Consider the following 17,732-nt stretch of genomic DNA (forward strand, 5'->3'; position numbering starts at 1 on the left):
TGATCCGACAGTTATACTTGTTTTTACGTAAAGTAGATATAGTCTCAATCTTCCTACGCTGAGCTTCAAGCTTGTGATTTACAAGACGAAGGCCTCTAGCGTATTTGGTGCAAACAGCTCCTCGGGTTTGAACTTTCTCTTCGCTAGCCCTTGAGCATAAGAATAATCGAGGAATTTGTCGATAATGTGCCTATTCTCAGCAAACCCATCCTTCCACCAATCCTCTCCCATAACCTTCTTGGTCTCACGCACATGATCCTCCAGCCATGGAAGCATATTGTGCAAAGATGAGCGATCTTCTAAGTCCTCTTTGGCCAACTTCAGTGATTGTGCAAATGCCTTTTGGAGAGAACGTGCGACCCAGGGGTTGGCTTCGTAGACGTCCCGTTTGATGGCAACCACGTGCATGATAGGGAATATTTTCGTCTTCTCGTAGTACTCGGCCTCAACGCTTTTGAAGTCCGGGAACAAGTATGTGCAGTGCGCACTGCGCCCGACGCTGGATGGTTTTGAGGCGCTGAAAATTGCATCGAGTTCTCCATCCTCGAGCATCTGGGAAAGATTTTGGCCGGGCCTGATATGATTGACTCGCACACCAGGAGGCAGGGAATGCGGGATCTTGCTCTTTCGCTCCTCGTCAGAAGGCTCGATTGCGCCGCTGAAGAACTCCACTTCGGTGATTGGTACTTCAAAGTGTTCTTCCATGATGCCACGCTGCCACACTCCGGCAGTCACTGTTTCCAAGTCAGATTTCGTAATTGAAGCCCAGAAACAAAAATGAAACACCTACTTTGATATTCTGGTGTACCAATTCGCTTATGCCGGAGGTCTGAGGGCTGTTTAATGCCCGAGTTCGTGTTCACGTACATAGATTGGTGCCTGAAGTAACGGGATGGGAAGACAGGCAAAGCAATGAATGGGGCATTCTCCTGGTTGAGAGTGAGAACATAGGATGAGAGTGACAGTTCCGAGACATCGAATTCGTGAAAACGAAGCTGCCTGAAGAACCTGTACAGCATGAGTTGAGACCATACGTTCGAGCAAAAAAGGTCCCGGTGTACATACGTTTCCTCAACACGATGATTCAGAAAGTTCAGCTCAATACCATCTGGACGAACTCGTCCATCTTCGAGTGGTTTCATGCGGTCGTAATCCCAGCACGAGAAAGAAAGTTTGAGCACCATGTTGGCTAGGTTATCTTTGCGTCAATCAGTTGACACTGTTGCGAATCTGATGTCGATCAAATGACGGCAAAGCGTATTTGAATAATACAGTCGCCGAAACAGCGTGTACGCATGTTGTTCGCGGCGCGAGGACGGAACGAATCCAATCTAGAAGAGGTAAGAATGCACATCCATGCAATGCAATATTATATGCAATACAATGCAGCCACCTCAGAGTCTCGGTATCGCGAATGCACATCCATGTCACCGCGGATTGATCCGCGGACCTCAGAGTTCAATCCCCGCAATTTCGGCATTTGAACTCCAACTGCCGGCCGATTGCTTGGCTAGACGGACTTTAAGGCGTAATGCATTTCCGTTCCCAACGCACAAAACGGCAGCGGAGACCTCGATCCGCGGCAAAGATGGTTTTCATGTCTATTGGCCAGACACCCACCATCATGTCGGATACTGACGAAAGACCCAGCAAGAGGCGACTGGGGTTCCGGAGAGCTTGCGTGTACTGTCGCAAGAAGAAGCACCGCTGTGACGGCGGCAAGCCAACATGTTTGGGTTGCAGTAGCAGAGGAATTCAGTGTCAGTATTACAATGACACTGAAGCGACGTAAGGGGATGTTTAGTCTCTTGCGGGGACTTTTGCTCACTGAGAATGCAGGCAAATTGAAACGGCCAACGCCGAAGTATTGGCGGATTTGGAATGCCAAGCTATTGATGGCAGCCCAAGTGAATATCGCTTGAGACATAAGCGTCCAGTCGCCGCAGAGAGTAGAGACAACGCTCATCGCACATGGACTCCCCGTACTGGGCCTCACCGAAGCCCAACCGAGGAGCGCCTTCGGACATCTATCTCCAGCGGAAGTGGTCGTCGGGCTGGCAGTGAGAAGGCACCTAGTGTGTCGCAACAGACGAAGTCGCCTCAAAATAGATATTTTGGAGACTCTTCATCGTTCGAATTTGTTTCCAAGATCTCCCACTTGGACAACGGACCGACTGAGCAGACCGCTATAACAGAGGTAAAGATCTCTGAGCGCGCTCTGTGCTATGGTGTATTTGAGCTTGTTGCTGATCATCACATCTCTTAGGCACTTTCAACCCTTGAAGAAGATGACGAGCCGTTGAAACACTGGGAAAAGGACGATTTTCCATCTCAAGAGATCGCTAACCAGTTGGTGGATGCATACTTCGAGCGCGTCCACACGTTCTACCCATTCGTGCATGAAGGCAGTTTCAGACATCAGTACGAACAGTTGTGGTTGGCAGACGAAAGCTCATTCGAGCCGAACGACATTGCCTGGCTAGCGACTATGAATCTTGTTTTGGCTTACGGCTACGAGTTCTACGCCCAGCCCGAGGAAGATTTCGGCGCGCTGGCCGCTCCATTCGTGGGTCGTGCGAAAAGTATTATCCTATCCCACATATTCAAAGCAACGGATCTTCGACTCGTCCAAGCGCTCCTTCTCCTATGTCATTATCTGCAGGGAACGCTTCAACTAGACGAATGTTGGAACCTTGTAGGGTTGATGACCAGAAGCGCTCTCAGTATCGGTCTTCACCGTAACTCAGCTGAGGGCAGGTCGTTCTCAGTCGTACAGGAACAGGAACGAAAACGGGTTTGGTGGGGCTGCATCGTTCTGGACCGAACCCTCAGCATGAAGTTCGGCCGCCCGCCTTCAATACCGTTCGATGACGCCAGGGATGTTGACTTGCCCTTGGATGTGGATGATCAGTATATCGGCGCAAGTCTTGTCCCGCGCCAACCGGGAAGGCGCCCGTCTCGTCTTTCCTTCTTCATCCAAACCATCAAACTTTCAGAGATCATTGACAATATTCTCAACAAGATGTACGACTCGGGCAATAAGCTACAACGAGAGCTGAAACAGAGCTTCTGCTGGTCCCAGACACCTAAGGATTCGGCAAAATTGGGATACGTTGTCATCATTGATGGCCAACTGCAAGCTTGGTGGAATTCTTTACCATCGTATTTGAGAGAGGAATCAGAGCTACCTGATGGCATAGATATTCAGCGCCAACGGCTCGTTATGCGCATCAGATATCTTCAAATGCGCCTCCTGCTTCACCGACCATGTTTTCTTCTCTTCAGGAAAAGCAAGATGGATGACGATTTTCTCAAACATGTGGCTCTATCCTCTTCGAAACTCTGTACATCCATCGCAAGGGAGACCATCCAACTTATTCACCTCAACTACAGCCGATATCTGCTCAATTCCCTATGGTATAACTTACATTGTAAGCTTCCATACCTTTAAAGCCATTCGGGATGGGCGAGTGGCATGCCATACACATACTAACAAGAATGTTGCTAGACGTTTTCACCTCGTTAGCAGTTCTACTCGCAGTTCAGACGATGGAACCTACAGCACGAGACCTTGTGTCTTCCAGCGAGGATAGAGCGTTTATAGGTTGGGGTATGAACTTCTTGCGGTCTGCTAGTTCTAGTAGTATTCTTGCTTCACGCTATGTGGCCATGCTGTCGAAACCGAAGCCTGTGCCTGATGCCGATGACCCTGCAGATACAGGGCACAGAGAAGCTGGCTTTGTTGTCGACGGGGAAGTGGAAGACATCTCAATTGCACAGGCGAACAGAACTCAGCTATTGGAGCAAGGTGCTAGTGGGAACCAGATGATTAATCTGGGGGATGATTTTGATTTTGAGCATTTGGAGTCCATGATCGCTTCTTACGACTTCTCTGGGATGGGTCTCCCGCCGACAGTTTGGCCCGCTTACGATGGCACAATTCTGTAAAATAACAAAGAAGTTTGGGATGTGTACGAAGGCTTCAAACATTGACTGAATACACTCCAAACCTGCTGCCTTGTAATAATGGCAATAATCGCGAGTAATATCCATGATACTCAGTGGAAAAGCCGACTCGGAGTTTCTGGTGTATGAATGGTTTCCCATTTTGTCTTTGTACAATTAAGATAACCACTCAAACACGCTTTCGTTTTCTCTCTCTCAACAATGATATCCAGTAGCCTAGACATGATGCTATTTTCCAGAGACTGGCATGGCAAATCCGTTGAAAAATGACTCGATCCGAGAGTAATCTTCCAGGTTGGTGATGCAGGACACATCTGTTGAACATTACTAAACAGCCAGTCCTTTGCACGGAAAACCTCCACTTACGTTGATCCGGTCTGAGAATAAGAGTAGCACCTTCTCCTTTGTCGATGCCGAACTTGTCGTACGCATGACCGTGGCCGTGATTGTAGCTCACGTCATCAAAATAGATGTTGTGGTTCTCTAGCAGAGGAGCAGAATTAGCATTTGTACAATGATTTTGTGAGCGAGAAATCTGAGGACGGCTCAAGTTGGACACTGACCTCTAACAGACCATTGCCCCGTCACTGGGCGAAATACTAGTGGAATGCAATCCATCTCAACTTCGACTCGCTGACCGCTCGCCACCAAAATCAGCTCTATGAAGCTGTCGGGATTGTCATGCTTTTTGGTGAAGCGCGAGAGCGGACTTCCATCAGAATTGAGGAATCGTTCGAGCTTCGACACACTGGCGTCAGCTAGGCGTTATCCAGTATGTATTCAACTTTGAACTCACTCGCTTCAGTTTCATTGTCGTCCTTTCCTGAGTGAGATCACCTGCAAATACCAGAATTCTCCACCGCAAGTCCGCCTTCAGTGCTGTTGCTAGCTGCATGGCTCTGGCATCGCAGTATCTCACAACCTGTGCACTTGGCATTCGCATGCCAACCTGCACTCCTCTTGCAAGGCTTGAGGTTGTACTATTGTGTGCTGTGATCGGAGACTTTCCGTAGCTAAGGGAAAGGCCTGCCATGTATATTGCACTCTTCACAAAGTACCTCTGGAACTCCCCGTGAGCCCAATATTCGTCTTCTTTTGCCGGAGAAGAGCCGCTCATGTTGACACCGGTGGATCTATCGTTGTGAAGTCTGGAGTTGAGCTGGCGATCGAACTCAATAAGGTCAGCTGCAACTTTGCCACGTTCGAGAACGTATGTTTGAAGTACAGCAGGCTTGATCTGCCCTTTCAAGACTTGAGCCAGCTTCCAACCAAGATTGTAGCCATCTTGTAAGCTGGTGTTCATGCCCTGTCCCGCCTTGGGAGAATGCGTGTGACAAGCGTCTCCGGCGAGAAAGACCCGGTCCTGCAGTGAAAACTGGTCCGCCACTCTCTGGCCGATGGAGTAAGCTGACCACCAAAACGTGTCTTTGAAATCGAGTTGAAACCCTTCCAACACTGTCTTAGCATGTCGGTGCAAAGCTACCAGTGTAACATTTTGAGCAATGGTACCATGGGGCATTTGTAGGTAAAATCGAACCAGAGTGCCACCTTCACGAGGTATAATGATCAGGACTCCATATTTGGAACGGATGGTGCACTTTCTGCGGATATCGGGAAAGTCCGTATCGGGGTAGATGTCCATGACCCCCCAGACGACGTCGCTCGAGTCGCCAATCATTTTGAAGCCGAGACATCGACGTACAGTGCTATGAGCGCCGTCGGCTCCCTGCTAGATGTTCAGCATTATGAGTTCACTCTCGCGGCATGATATCATGTTGAACACTCACAATAACATATTTGGCTCTAAAAGTCTGCTCACTACCTTCATGATCGGTTGTTATCCGCATGGGGAACTTTTCCGAATGACCATCTTCGACGATTTCCACGTTCCGCACGGCGTGACCATAGTTGATGCTCTGGTGGGGATTACGACGAAACATCTCCTCCAACAGAATTTCGTTGACGCGAGCTTGATTCAGTATCACGTGTGGCTGATGTGAAAGTCCCTTGGGTGTATCAGGGGCTCGGTCTGTCCTCCGGAGTGTCCCGTTTGCGCCGTCTGAAGACCAGAATGCCAACTCAATGACATGATAGGCCTCTTTCAATAGAGGTTCAGCGATTCCAAAACTTTCGAACACCTCAACCGTTCGACACTGTACTCCGTCGGCCTGGCCGACTTGGAGAGGGCCGGACTTCTTCTCTAACATCTTAAACGAGATCCCCGCCTTCGCCAGCCACAGCGCTGCGCAGATACCGGCAGATCCGCTGCCGCAGATGACGACGTCGGTGTAAGTTGACATTCTTCCCTGGAGTGACGGGTTGTTGGGGTTGAAATGGATTGAATTTGGTTCTTGGCTTCCAAACTTGCACACTGTTCAACAAATGACTCTCTGTTGCTCGTGTATGCTTTATGCAGACGAGCCATCAACGGGCCCATTCCAGCGTATGCATGAGCACTTCTAGAGCACTTCGGATTTGGCCGAAGTCATGTCACCTCTAAGGAAGAGTTTATTGACAAGGGATCCCGTGCCGCGGAGCACCGTGCGGTAGGTGGACCGCGGAAGCGGCACGGCTTCGGGAGCGGCGCCGGAAGCCGTCTTTAGTGTCCCGCGGAGTTCATGACGACGAGCGGCTCTCACTGCATCTGTTGGTTGAGTATACTCGTGTACGTGATTCAACAAGAACTTTCGAAATCTGAAATTTTAGTCTCCCCAGATACGGTTTTCGATCAATCAACTGTCTTTCAGGTCGAATCTATCCCTTGCTCTTACCACCTACAGGACTTCCAGTTAACTGAGAAATGTCTGCATTCAGATTCAGTCACCGCTGGGTAGACAGTCTTTTCTGGACTGAGATGCTAGCCATAAAGGATAAAGCGTACATTTACGGTAACGGTAACACATTCATTCGGAGCAACTTAGCCTGTCTAAAGACAAACGTGGCGCTGCACTAACGTTTTGAGCAGTAGTACAAGCAATCCAGACTTTTCAAACCCGAGAAGACCGATCGCGCTAATATCTTTTCATCAGTTTTGGCTTAATTCAATGACATATGGTTTGGTCTTGGTGGGAAGCCAATTGATACCTAGTTGTCTTGGCTGAACACATGGCTTGTTCGAGACCCGGATGTCGGTTTTGCAATGGCGTATTGCTGACGACATGGCGGCAACCAGTTTTCAGAACATTGTTTGGGAAACAAATTTATAGAGCGTTGATCTTCCACTCTCTATTGGATAAGTCGCTTGAGAACATACGCAAGTGTCTTCATAGTCTGGGGATTACTTGTCGGAAACCAAACTTCCAGGTCTCAGCCGCCAACATGAAGCTTCAGCAGACGATCTACCTTCTTCTTGCGACGTCTTCGTGGGCATCGCCTCTCAGCATTCTACGGCCAGTGTGCTCTCTGTCTACTTTCTCAGCCACACGTGCAGCACAGGTGAAGGCTGCTTTCCAGTCTTCCGGCATCATTCCAGACTCCGTTGCCAACATAAATCCTACGACGGAGCTTCAAGTCAAATACGGGAATTTTCCAGAGAATCTCGGAAACAACTTTTCAGTTCAACGTTCGTCAGCTAAGCTCAACTCCAAGTAGCTTTGTCCCGAAAAACTACTAATACGAAATACAGAAACCCTTCAAGAGCCTATGATCTCGTTCGAACTTGAACTTGGCTATGACCCTACGACAACAAAATACACATACATCCAGGTCGATCCAGACGCTCCGGGACCCAGTCTTCCCATTCTAAGACAATTTCTCCACCATATCGTCTACGATTTGCAGCCGTCATGCGTGGCGGCGCAGACACCTGTTACACAAGCGAGGTATATGCCTCTCACGCCGCTCTCGGTCGCGAGCCACCGTTATGTATCTTTACTTTACCGCCAGCCGCCAAACTATGTGCCGCCTCCATTGAACCTGGTCGAGGATGTTGCAAGGGCGCCGTTCAATCTCACAGAGTATGTGAGAAAGGGCGGACTGGTACTTGTTGGTGGTAACTTCATGAGGGAGGGGCTTGGAACGACTGTTTGTGCTCTCGTGCCGGGCTGTACTAGCAGCGGCATTGGATATGGCGGGCCTAAGGATGGCACAGCTTTGCCTACAAACCTGTTGGGCAAGATTCTTAACGGCTTGCCTATTAAAGATTGACACTGAGCACGGCCACATGGAGTGGGATGCTGCATAATTGATCCGTTTATACAACTATTTGCAATGCTAAACATTCGGTTCGCACTATTGTTTGTCTAAGTGGAGGTGTTAAGCTATCGAATTCATGTTGAATTATAGTCATCACGCAAGCAGCTGTCATACATGTACGTTTGCTACTGGGTCCATTCGAAATCTTACTTTATGCTACCGAAGCCATGCAAAAGGTGGACTGCATTGAAATTCAAAAGCGCAGTCATTCTTGACCCGACTTAGATGCTTAAGTCCGTTGACTACGAATACTTTTCACTCATTTGGCGCGTTCGTTGCTGATGCATTCTCATGTCTAAGCACTTTTATTTCCACCAATTTGTCTTGTGTTTCTCTAGTACATGTCAAGAACAAGATCGTGAACATCGCTAAACATCCTGTAACCTGTGTAAGACATTGATCGGCTGTTCCTCACCGGGTTTCGATCCAGTTGCCAGCGAACGTACTTAATTGCCGGGCTAGCTGGCGACTTCTCGTAATCTTCAATCCATCGCGAATTGCCTGTATTCAGGTCTCGCTCCTTTCTGCGGAACAAATATTCGAGATCCCGCACTGCAAAAAGGCTCTCCACATAAACGGGAGACGTTGGGCTATTGCCAAGCTGCTGCTGATTCGGATCTGCCTTCGAGCGGAGCATGTTCAACGCCGCGTGTAAGTTGTCAGGCTTGAGTATCGTGATATTGTCGAGCCGCACCGTAATTGGAAACGGACGGCTGCCAATCAAGTTTGCCAGGGGCTCGACATTTGTGTTGAAGTGGTCCAACTCCAATCGCTTCAGTTGCGTCAGAAGCGGAATGCCGATGCATGAAGCAAGCGGAGAAGGTTTGTGTACGACGTAGTCTTCGTCCCTATCCTCCCAGTGCCGCCACCCAGAGAAGTCGAACGCCGTCGCACACAGGCGAAGTTTCTCGAGACTTGGTGACAAAGACAGGATTTGACTTATGAAAGTACCCACAACCTTTGTCTGCTTGTTGTATGTCGCGACATCACTCGGGTGTCCGAGACATTCGATGTCGGGATTAGGAGACCACCACATGATTTCCAGTTGCTTCAAATCTCCCGCAAGATTCGCAAGCTCCGTCGTCATTTCGCTGCTGAGGTTCAACTTGTCCCAATCCTGGTGTTGGGAAGCTGACACAGAAATAGACAGCTTCGTCAGAGCAAGGCCAGACTTGGCAAGCTCTAAGGGAAGCTCGAGCAGAATCGCGATGGGGACCTCGTCGGCCTTGCAGTTTTTGGTCATGTCGTACTTCTCCCAGCGCATGGGTGCAGTTGCATGCTGACTCAGGCTATTCGCCTTATCTTCATGGTGATCCCAGTCCAGATCAATGTCCAGATCAGAGATTTCGAGACTGGCCACTTTAGGCATTTTAGCCACGCATTGTGCGACTTTTCGAGCGAAGTCGCTATGGTCGTTACTCTCAGTCACCTGCCTTTGTGACTACCACCGCTTCTTGTATTCGTACCACGCTGGTTTCAGAACATTCTCAGTCTCAGACCTTTCCAACTTGTGCAGAGCAGCCAGCATTTGCTTCCATCGTGCCTTTCTAACTTGGCTCGCAGAGAAATCGTAGATTTTGTGAGCTGCCGCCGAAGCCCCCAGCCTTCTGACATGGTTTTTTAACTGACTGGAGCAGGCAACGTCGTCTCTCAGTTCGTCGAGAAGAATACGAAACCTTTCTTCTATTGCGCCGAGCATCTCTGCTCGATATGCCCTGAATGCTTCCCACGATTGGGCAAGGTCTTCGGCGTAGAAAGCGAGATTTACGCGAACGCAACGTACCGATGTCGCAATGCTGGGGTTGCGGGACATAGTCTCCAGACGCGCAAGAGACTCAGTACTGAGACCGACGGAGACAGTATTGAATAGCAGCGGTGAGCTGAGGTCGCACAACGTCTTGCTCGTAAGGCGTAAGGCTTTGAGTACGTTTAAATCCCGTGTGCCTTTGTTTGTAGTGCCTAGGGACTGGCCATGAGACTTTCCGCGGGCCTTCGAGCTCCCGGAAGACTGGCCTTTGGACTCGTCGAGTTCGCTCTTGCGCACCCTGCTGGCATACTCGATGATGTCGAGCCAGATCTCAGGGCTCAGTTTGAGTTGATCAGACTCTTTGACTGAAAGTGCCTCGACATCGGAATTGAGTTCGCCAAGTGGATCGGTAGAGCAGCATGTAGCCATTGTGGTGCCCAGTGTTGAAGTTGGCAAAGTCAAAATGGAAGAGATTCTGTTTAGGCGGTGCCACATAATTGACTTCGCCGGAGCGGGTGTTATTCCGCAAAAGAAGACGACCTAGTTATCACGTGACATGGGATCGCTGAAGGTATCATGATAAATGCGCTGTGTGTTTGTGATATGTAAAAGTTAACGGTTGAAACCAATAGGAGGTCAATCAGTACAATGCGTTTGCATGATGTGGTGAGGCTTATCAATGGATTTGTCGAAAAATGAACATTAAATGTGTCCTCGCTATACCTAGCGACATGCTGAATAAATCAAAACCAAAATAAGGGCTCCTGCACTGTATTGCGCGGCTCATTGCAGTCTTGGAGGAGTTGGTGATGTAGATGTGGTCACATGTGTAGCTCGATAAGGGTGCTGTTGGCTCGCACTAATTTGACTGCATGCAAGTTGCGCGTGTTGCCTTCAGCCCAATGCACCAAGTTGTTTTTCCCCTCGAACTGTGCCCTTAGGTAAGTGAATAAATGTAGTCTCGCATCGTTCCATTGGATGAGAAATTCTATGCCACGGCTCAAATTGCAAAGATATCTATATGGAACAGTACGTTCGCTTCAATGTCGACTTGAGCATTTACCCCGTTCAAATACCCAGCCGCCCATGAACGAACTTTCCTTGGCACACCTGTACCCGGCACAAAACACACGCCAATTCACACGCAACAAAGTACAGCCAGAGGGGAAGTAGACAGAATCAAGGAAATGACAAATGAGTATTGATTGGCATGATTAAATTAGATGGTGATCAACTGCATATAGTCTTTACGTGCGTATTTCACACTGAATTGCAGCAGGATCTTAATCAAGATTTCTTAAGTCCTGCTAATAGGACATAGAGATTCTCCTACTGTAGGAGCTGAAAAGAATTATGTTATCAAGCTTTTCACGTGGTTTCACCAATAGAAACAGTAAAATCCTCACTTCTTTTGTGAAAAATGGTTTGAAAACTTGCTGGCTTCTATTCTAGCAACTCAAATATGCCACCAGGTCGAGAGGGTTTCCAAGAATTAGTAATTTGCAGAATTTAAGTAATCGGCTTTGTTGTATTTCAAGATGCCTTATATATAGATATTGAAAAATACTACATCAGATACTGATATAATTTCCATGTCTGCACCACAGAAAACATGCCCCATCCCGCCGTACCCCAGATCCCCCATCGAAAGAGAACATTACACAACTGAAGATAGTTTCTCCTCCTCACCCTTCCTATGAATGAATCACCTTCGTTGACATAAGGAAACGGGGTGTTCGGAACGGGGCACCCCAGAAACTTGCAAAGCGGTTCCCAACCGTCGCTCATCCTGAACTCAAGAAGATTATCGGCTGGCACGAGCTTTCGTATGTGCTCGTTGTGAGCCAAGAACACTTCTTTTCCGTTCTTCTCGAAGTCACCTTTGAATATGGTGGTCCAGTACTTGTTGAGCATGGGGTAGTACATGGACGAAGCCCAGTCAACGAAGGAGAGGGCCCACAGAAAGGTGTCATTTGCTCTCCAGTTGACAGTGTCGATGGCCGAGTTGTACCACTTGTCCACATCCCTGGTGGTGAGGAGAACCTTGGCATCCGGGTATGCATCGATCAGCTCCTCCGCGAAGGACGCTGCGGGCCAGTCGCACACCGCTTGGCAATGCCCGAGCAGCGCGTCCCACTTATCCTTCCCGAACTCCCCCACGCCATCGAACTTGGCAGCGAGAGCCTCACTCCACAACAAACAGTCTGGAGGGTTCTCGGCGCTGGCGTTCAGCATGTGATATGTGTCCACGTATCCCAGCTGCTTCAAAGCTGCTCGGAGTGCTGTTCATGCGTGTTTCAGCATTTTACTTTAACTAACAAGTGAAAGGGAAGTGATATTTACAGGCTGTTCCTGTCCTTCCCAGTCCCAAGCACAAGATTTTCATAGGAACTTGGCGTGTCAATCGTGACCGGTCGATGTCGGTGTCATTTGTGAAGATATCGGTCATCGGCCGGGAAACAGTGCCTTTCTTTGAGGCCATGATGATGACGGAGCTTCGCAAGCTTACTTCTTGTGGGAAGGTCAAATGACTTGATCAAAAATAGGGACGTGGAAGGAATGATTCAAATGATATTAAGGTCGAATTTGGCTTGCTCCTGAAATTGGTGCCATTTTCAGAACCTATCTAAGTATTTATCTCTCGCGAAAATGCCCTCAGCCGGAGCCCTGTTTGTGACAGCGGATCCCGAGACCGGAGAACTAGACAATCATCCCGGGTTAGCTCTGCAATTTCCGATCCATGTGCATTTTACGAATTCTTTTGTGATCGCTTCTTTTGACTCCGAAAAGCCTCGATTCCCGAGACCAAGATGTTCAGAGCCGGGGCTATGTCCACTCTTTGCAGTAAATCTTGTCCAGAATGTTACGCCGTTCGGAACTATGATTGGGCATTCACTCCGTAGCTTCGAATTCTAAGGCCTCTTCTTGCCCACATTACGAAGTGTTGGAGCTGGAATTCCACTTCAAGCCATGAGAAGATGGATAGTCCCCAGTCGCGGCAGTCGGTAGTAGCAGCATGACCCACAGGAGCGGCCCGCTTCGTGACAATGAGGCGCTGGAACGGCCCTCGGATTGCATGTCGATCAGCCGCAGGTTTTGATGAAGACTCTGCTGCAGAATGATGCGTTGCCAGGTTTACGAGGGCCACTACTCGTAATTGCCCCGCCATTGTCGAAAACTTCCCATCATGATGGTCACTGAAGCTTGAAACAATCACTTCGTTGCCTCGTACAAATTTTGCAACAGAAAAGAAGAATAGTCCAATTGCCTGCTACATGTAAAGTTGTGCATGTGGCTCTCATCCAAACCACAGCTGCGTTATGAACACAACCTTAACGCTGAAGACTTTAATGCCACAGGTCGTGGAGCCCCCCATAGGCGAGACTTAACGAATGTGAACAGCCGGTAACGCCTTCACGAGGCACACGGAAATAGAGAATATTTGGGTTTCATCCAGATGGTGTCTGGGTCGGTGGGTGGGTGTACATCAAAATTTGCAAGAAACTCGTGGAGAGAATGCGGTGTAGGATTACTTCTGATTGATTAGATTGATAAGATTGATTATGCCCACGTCGCGTGTTGCAGAGGGGCAGTGGTTGTCTAGCGGCAACTGATCGACATGTTTGCAACATTAATCGGAGATACGAGCTCATAAGACCCATTTCAACTACAACCATTTCTTAGCATCCACCCCGAGTTCCAAACGCGCGATCGGTTAACGGCCCGAGAGCCTGCATCTTATTCCGATAGCCTACTGGAGCCGTCCTTACGAAAACCGCGGTTGAGATCGGGAGTTGGGCATATCTCAAGACGATCAGAGTAACCCCCTAGAACTTGATACATTGCTTTTCGCCGTTGCGGCGTCGACGATGAGCCAAGGTGTTCTGGGCGTGAGTGCTTATCCTTGAGCCTGGATAACAACATTAATGTTTTAATAAAAGGAAAGCTCTCAGATGGTACTGCAGCAAGAAACAGTCAGAAGAGCCGGATTTCAACGGCGAGTAAAACCTAGGCATCGAGAATTTGAAGACCGTACTCGAACGACTGTCAACCCGCACGCAGACATTCTTATGACGCGGGCTACGATAATAACATGCACCTCTATCTTGCTGTGCAGTTCGGGAGAAACAAAATGCAGGCTCTCCTGCATGGTTTCCTTGGAACCAGAAAAAGTGTGGACATTCTGTAGACATGCTACGTGCGCGCGAACACGATGAAATACCAATCGAAGGCATGATTGGCCGAGACGTGATCGCCGTCGCACGTGATTGTAACTGTCAGAACCGTTGGCGAGTTCGCAGTGGTCTGCCTGATAACCCTTCGTCCGACGGGATGAGGCACAGTGATAATGAGGCACAGCCCTTGCAGGCGATGTTTGTCTGGACAGGGATGCATTTCAGCCGCAAAACTGTCAGCGTTTTGGTGAGACCTCACCTGCAGGCGCGCCACCAAAGGTCTGACCAATCCAGAGTCTCACTGCCCGCCTGTCTTACACCCGACCACGCGGGTTCCGGCCCCACATCTCCGGACTTCCCCATGGCCCACTCCGGATTCTCCCTGCCGAATGGCCCGGCCAGCTTCTTTCCCAGCATTCCGTGATCGGGCGGAAGCTAAACGGTAGCGCAGTGGCCTCAAAGTCCGCTGCAGAGCGGAAGACACCCTACAATAGGATGAGCCCACGACGTTACATCGAATCTGACAGGCTTCAAGATAAGCTGATGAAATCAAGGAACTAGGATGTGCCATTAAGCCACTCCACAGGTTCGGACGTCCAGGCAGCGACGTATTCGATGCGACCACCATACCCGGCGCTTCTTTGACCTACTAATACCGCAATTATGATAATGCACTCTCTGTCTTATCTCCCTACAGTCAGGAATGAAGTACTAACTGGCTTCACGGCAGAACGTCATACGATGTTCTCGCCGCCATGTCTGACTGCACATGCACCTCACCAACCCCTCTTCTCAGCTTTTTGTGTCTGAAAAGATTGCTTCAGATACAGGGATTTTCATAGGTGTCGATCAAAACGGCGTTTAATGATAGGTAGAAGGAGGCCCCCCTCTCCACATAGAAGGAGTTTTGTAGTAAGCAGTGACAATGATACAGGCGGGGGACCTTATGAACTTCCTTCGAAGAATACCACTCTCATCAGACAAAAGAGGGTGTAAGAGGCATATTCACATCGTCGCTAAACCTGAAGGACACACTTGCTCGTCTGCTTGCCACCCCTACCCATCCTTCCGCCAGGATTCTAAGACACAGCAACCCATGCTGATTTGGTTAGACCACATGTAAGGCTCTTTTGAAATATCTCCACAGAGGTCGACGAGAGACCTCCCAGTTCATAATTGTCCGCTTCTGCCAGCCACTTTTGGGCAATGGTTCGAGGCTTGTCTCTCGTCAGGATTTCAGAGCGAGACACCATCCTGCACTAAAGTGGAAACGCTCAGCACATCTGTCATTGGGCTGACTCTTACGTTCGAGGCCTGCTCCGTGGAAGACAGAGAATTACTGGACCGCTCCATCGCGTGAACAACGAATAGTCGAGAGTGCATTTGGCGGTATCAATCACGATTTACACGTAGCTGCCACACCTCGTTAGCATCGAGGTCATGCAGGCATGCGAAGTGTGCATTCTCTTCCGAGATCGCCTTGGCCAATGGGGGCTGAATACAACGACCTCCCTCGGAATACATTTTCGTGGACCCATGTCTACTACCTTTGGGGTATATCCAACTCGTTGAAGTCTGACAAGCCCGGTTGAAGATCATCCCAATGGGCTACTTATCATCCATGAGATCCCCCACTCGCGACATCACAAACCTCAAGCAGTTCTTTCAACCTCGCAAATTTCACTTATACTTCATTGAAGTTTGGACAATGTCAAGATGGAGACTTTTACTGTCGTTGTTTTGTACCTCAGCATCATTGTCGTTCCTAGTGTTCTAATTTCCTCGTTTCGTCGCCTTTCGGCATGGCATGGCAATGGCAAGATATCCAAGAAGCTTGCTAAGTTTCCTGGACCCAAGCAATACCCCATCGTCGGCCGTGTTCATGACCTGCCCAGATTTGCCATGTGGCTCAAGCTCAAGGAATGGGCGGACGAATTCGGCCCTATCTATCAGACCAGTATGCTTGGGCAGAAGTTTATTATCATCTCCGACGAGGAAATGGCGCAGGAGCTTCTTATCAAAAACGGAAACAGTTTCGCTGGGAGACCTCAGATACGGGCCCTGATCGACCATAAGCTTGGACCTGCCTATTCGGCGTTGATGGACCGTCATGGTAAGTGTCCAATATGCTGCTCATGTGGGTCTAAGAACTAGCAAGAGTTATTGAAGCTGAATCATCTCGACTCAGACACCTGGAAATACCAACGGAAATGGGTTCACGCCGCCATGGCTTCGGCCCATCAACACCACTTTTACGGCCACATCGAGAATGAAGTCAAGAGATGGCTTGTCACCCTCCTACTGGACCCTGAGAAGTTTCACGGAAACACTCGTGAGCTAACGGGCCGGATCATCAGCCGCCTTGCTTGGGATGATGCCTCTCTAGGGAAGGCCTACGGAGATAGCGCTATTGAAACACTCACACGTATGTCAGTGTCAGGACCTGTCGTCAACACGATGACTCCACTTTGGCACCTCGCAGATCTCATACGCTACAACCCATGGCGTATGTTTGAGGTGAATCGAGAGAAGAACCAGCGCGCATGGTGGCTGCGATCGTTCCGTCTCGCCAAGGCACGATACCGCCGTGGAGAGTTGCCGAACGACACCTGGACTTACCGTTACTTCGAGCAACTGCAGCAGAGTGGCAACAAGACCCTCGTTCAGAGCGACAAAGATGAGGACTTTGCTGCGTGTATGCTTGGGTTCCAGTGCCTCGTTGGCGTTGTCACTATCTCAGGACCATTGCAATTCTTTCTGATGTGCATGGCACTTCACCCAAAGTGGCTGAAGAAATGCCAAGAGGAGATTGACAGGGTCTGCGGCAACAGAATGCCAACTCGAGACGACTTTGCCGAGTTGCCAACTGTACGAGCTTGCTTGAAGGAGACCCTTCGGTGGAGGTCTGGAGTTCCTCTTGGTAAGAAATGTGGACTTCGCGCGGTATATGCATGAGAAAGCTGACCGATGATAGGCGTTCCTCATCAGTGTGAAAAGGACTCCGAGTTTCAAGGCGTCAAGATAGAGAAGGGCACCATCATTCTTGCTTGCGAATGGTCAGTTCTTCTTTCTGCTGGATAGACTTGCGACGTGTTAACTCAGACTATCAGGAACATCAACCGCGTCCGTGGAAAGTATCCGGATCCTGACCACTACCGACCAGATCGCTATTTAGATCCAAGTTTTCCAACTTACCAGGAACCTCTCAGCCGCTATCCCAACTTCAGAGACGGTGTTGGTATGCACACCTTTGGTTGGGGGCGTCGAACATGTCTCGGCCAAAATCTGGTTGATGACGAAATGTTTGTCGCGGGAGCGGCAGTGTGTTGGGCATTTGACATGGGCCTGAAGAGATGTCCCGCCACAGGCAAGGATGCCACCTTTGACACACAAGCTACGAACTCGAACGTCATCTTGGAGCCGTTACCGTTCCCGATGCAATTCAAGGTCCGCAGCCCAGAACGAGCACAAGTATTATTGGAGGGTTACAACGCAGTCAGAAGCGATTTGAAGGTTTGAAATAATGCTCAACTCTGGTTTTCATGGGACGCAGATTTTATCATTCTTTATTAGTATCAACTTTCTTTAGACAAGTGAGAATGTGACGTATAAGTAAGCTTTCATACAACATATAGAACTATTCACAAATC

At 49.1% G+C, this 17,732-nt stretch overlaps 3 protein-coding genes across 3 annotated transcripts; 1 reads left to right on the forward strand and 2 right to left on the reverse strand.

Annotated features, from left to right (window-relative positions):
* Positions 1-78: 78 nt before the first annotated feature.
* CkaCkLH20_05307 (uncharacterized protein) lies at positions 79-6,266 on the reverse strand (the record flags this gene model as incomplete). The annotated part of the gene is made up of 7 exons (XM_038888026.1): positions 79-734; positions 791-1,008; positions 1,066-1,198; positions 4,333-4,449; positions 4,530-4,704; positions 4,763-5,692; positions 5,754-6,266. 7 exons carry the CDS (start codon positions 6,264-6,266, stop codon positions 79-81), a joined length of 2,742 nt encoding a protein of 913 aa, XP_038746502.1.
* A 2,228-nt stretch (positions 6,267-8,494) lies between these two features.
* Positions 8,495-12,142, reverse strand: CkaCkLH20_05308 (uncharacterized protein; the record flags this gene model as incomplete). Its single annotated transcript, XM_038888027.1, has 3 exons — positions 8,495-9,566; positions 9,627-10,272; positions 11,617-12,142. 3 exons carry the CDS (start codon positions 12,140-12,142, stop codon positions 8,495-8,497), a joined length of 2,244 nt encoding a protein of 747 aa, XP_038746503.1.
* Positions 12,143-15,798: 3,656 nt separating this feature from the next.
* CkaCkLH20_05309 (cytochrome p450) lies at positions 15,799-17,601 on the forward strand (the record flags this gene model as incomplete). The annotated part of the gene is made up of 5 exons (XM_038888028.1): positions 15,799-16,195; positions 16,271-16,507; positions 16,565-17,002; positions 17,057-17,138; positions 17,193-17,601. 5 exons carry the CDS (start codon positions 15,799-15,801, stop codon positions 17,599-17,601), a joined length of 1,563 nt encoding a protein of 520 aa, XP_038746504.1.
* Positions 17,602-17,732: the final 131 nt, after the last annotated feature.

This window comes from Colletotrichum karsti, assembly GCF_011947395.1.
Source record: "Colletotrichum karsti strain CkLH20 chromosome Unknown Scaffold15, whole genome shotgun sequence".
NCBI lineage: Eukaryota > Fungi > Ascomycota > Sordariomycetes > Glomerellales > Glomerellaceae > Colletotrichum > Colletotrichum karsti.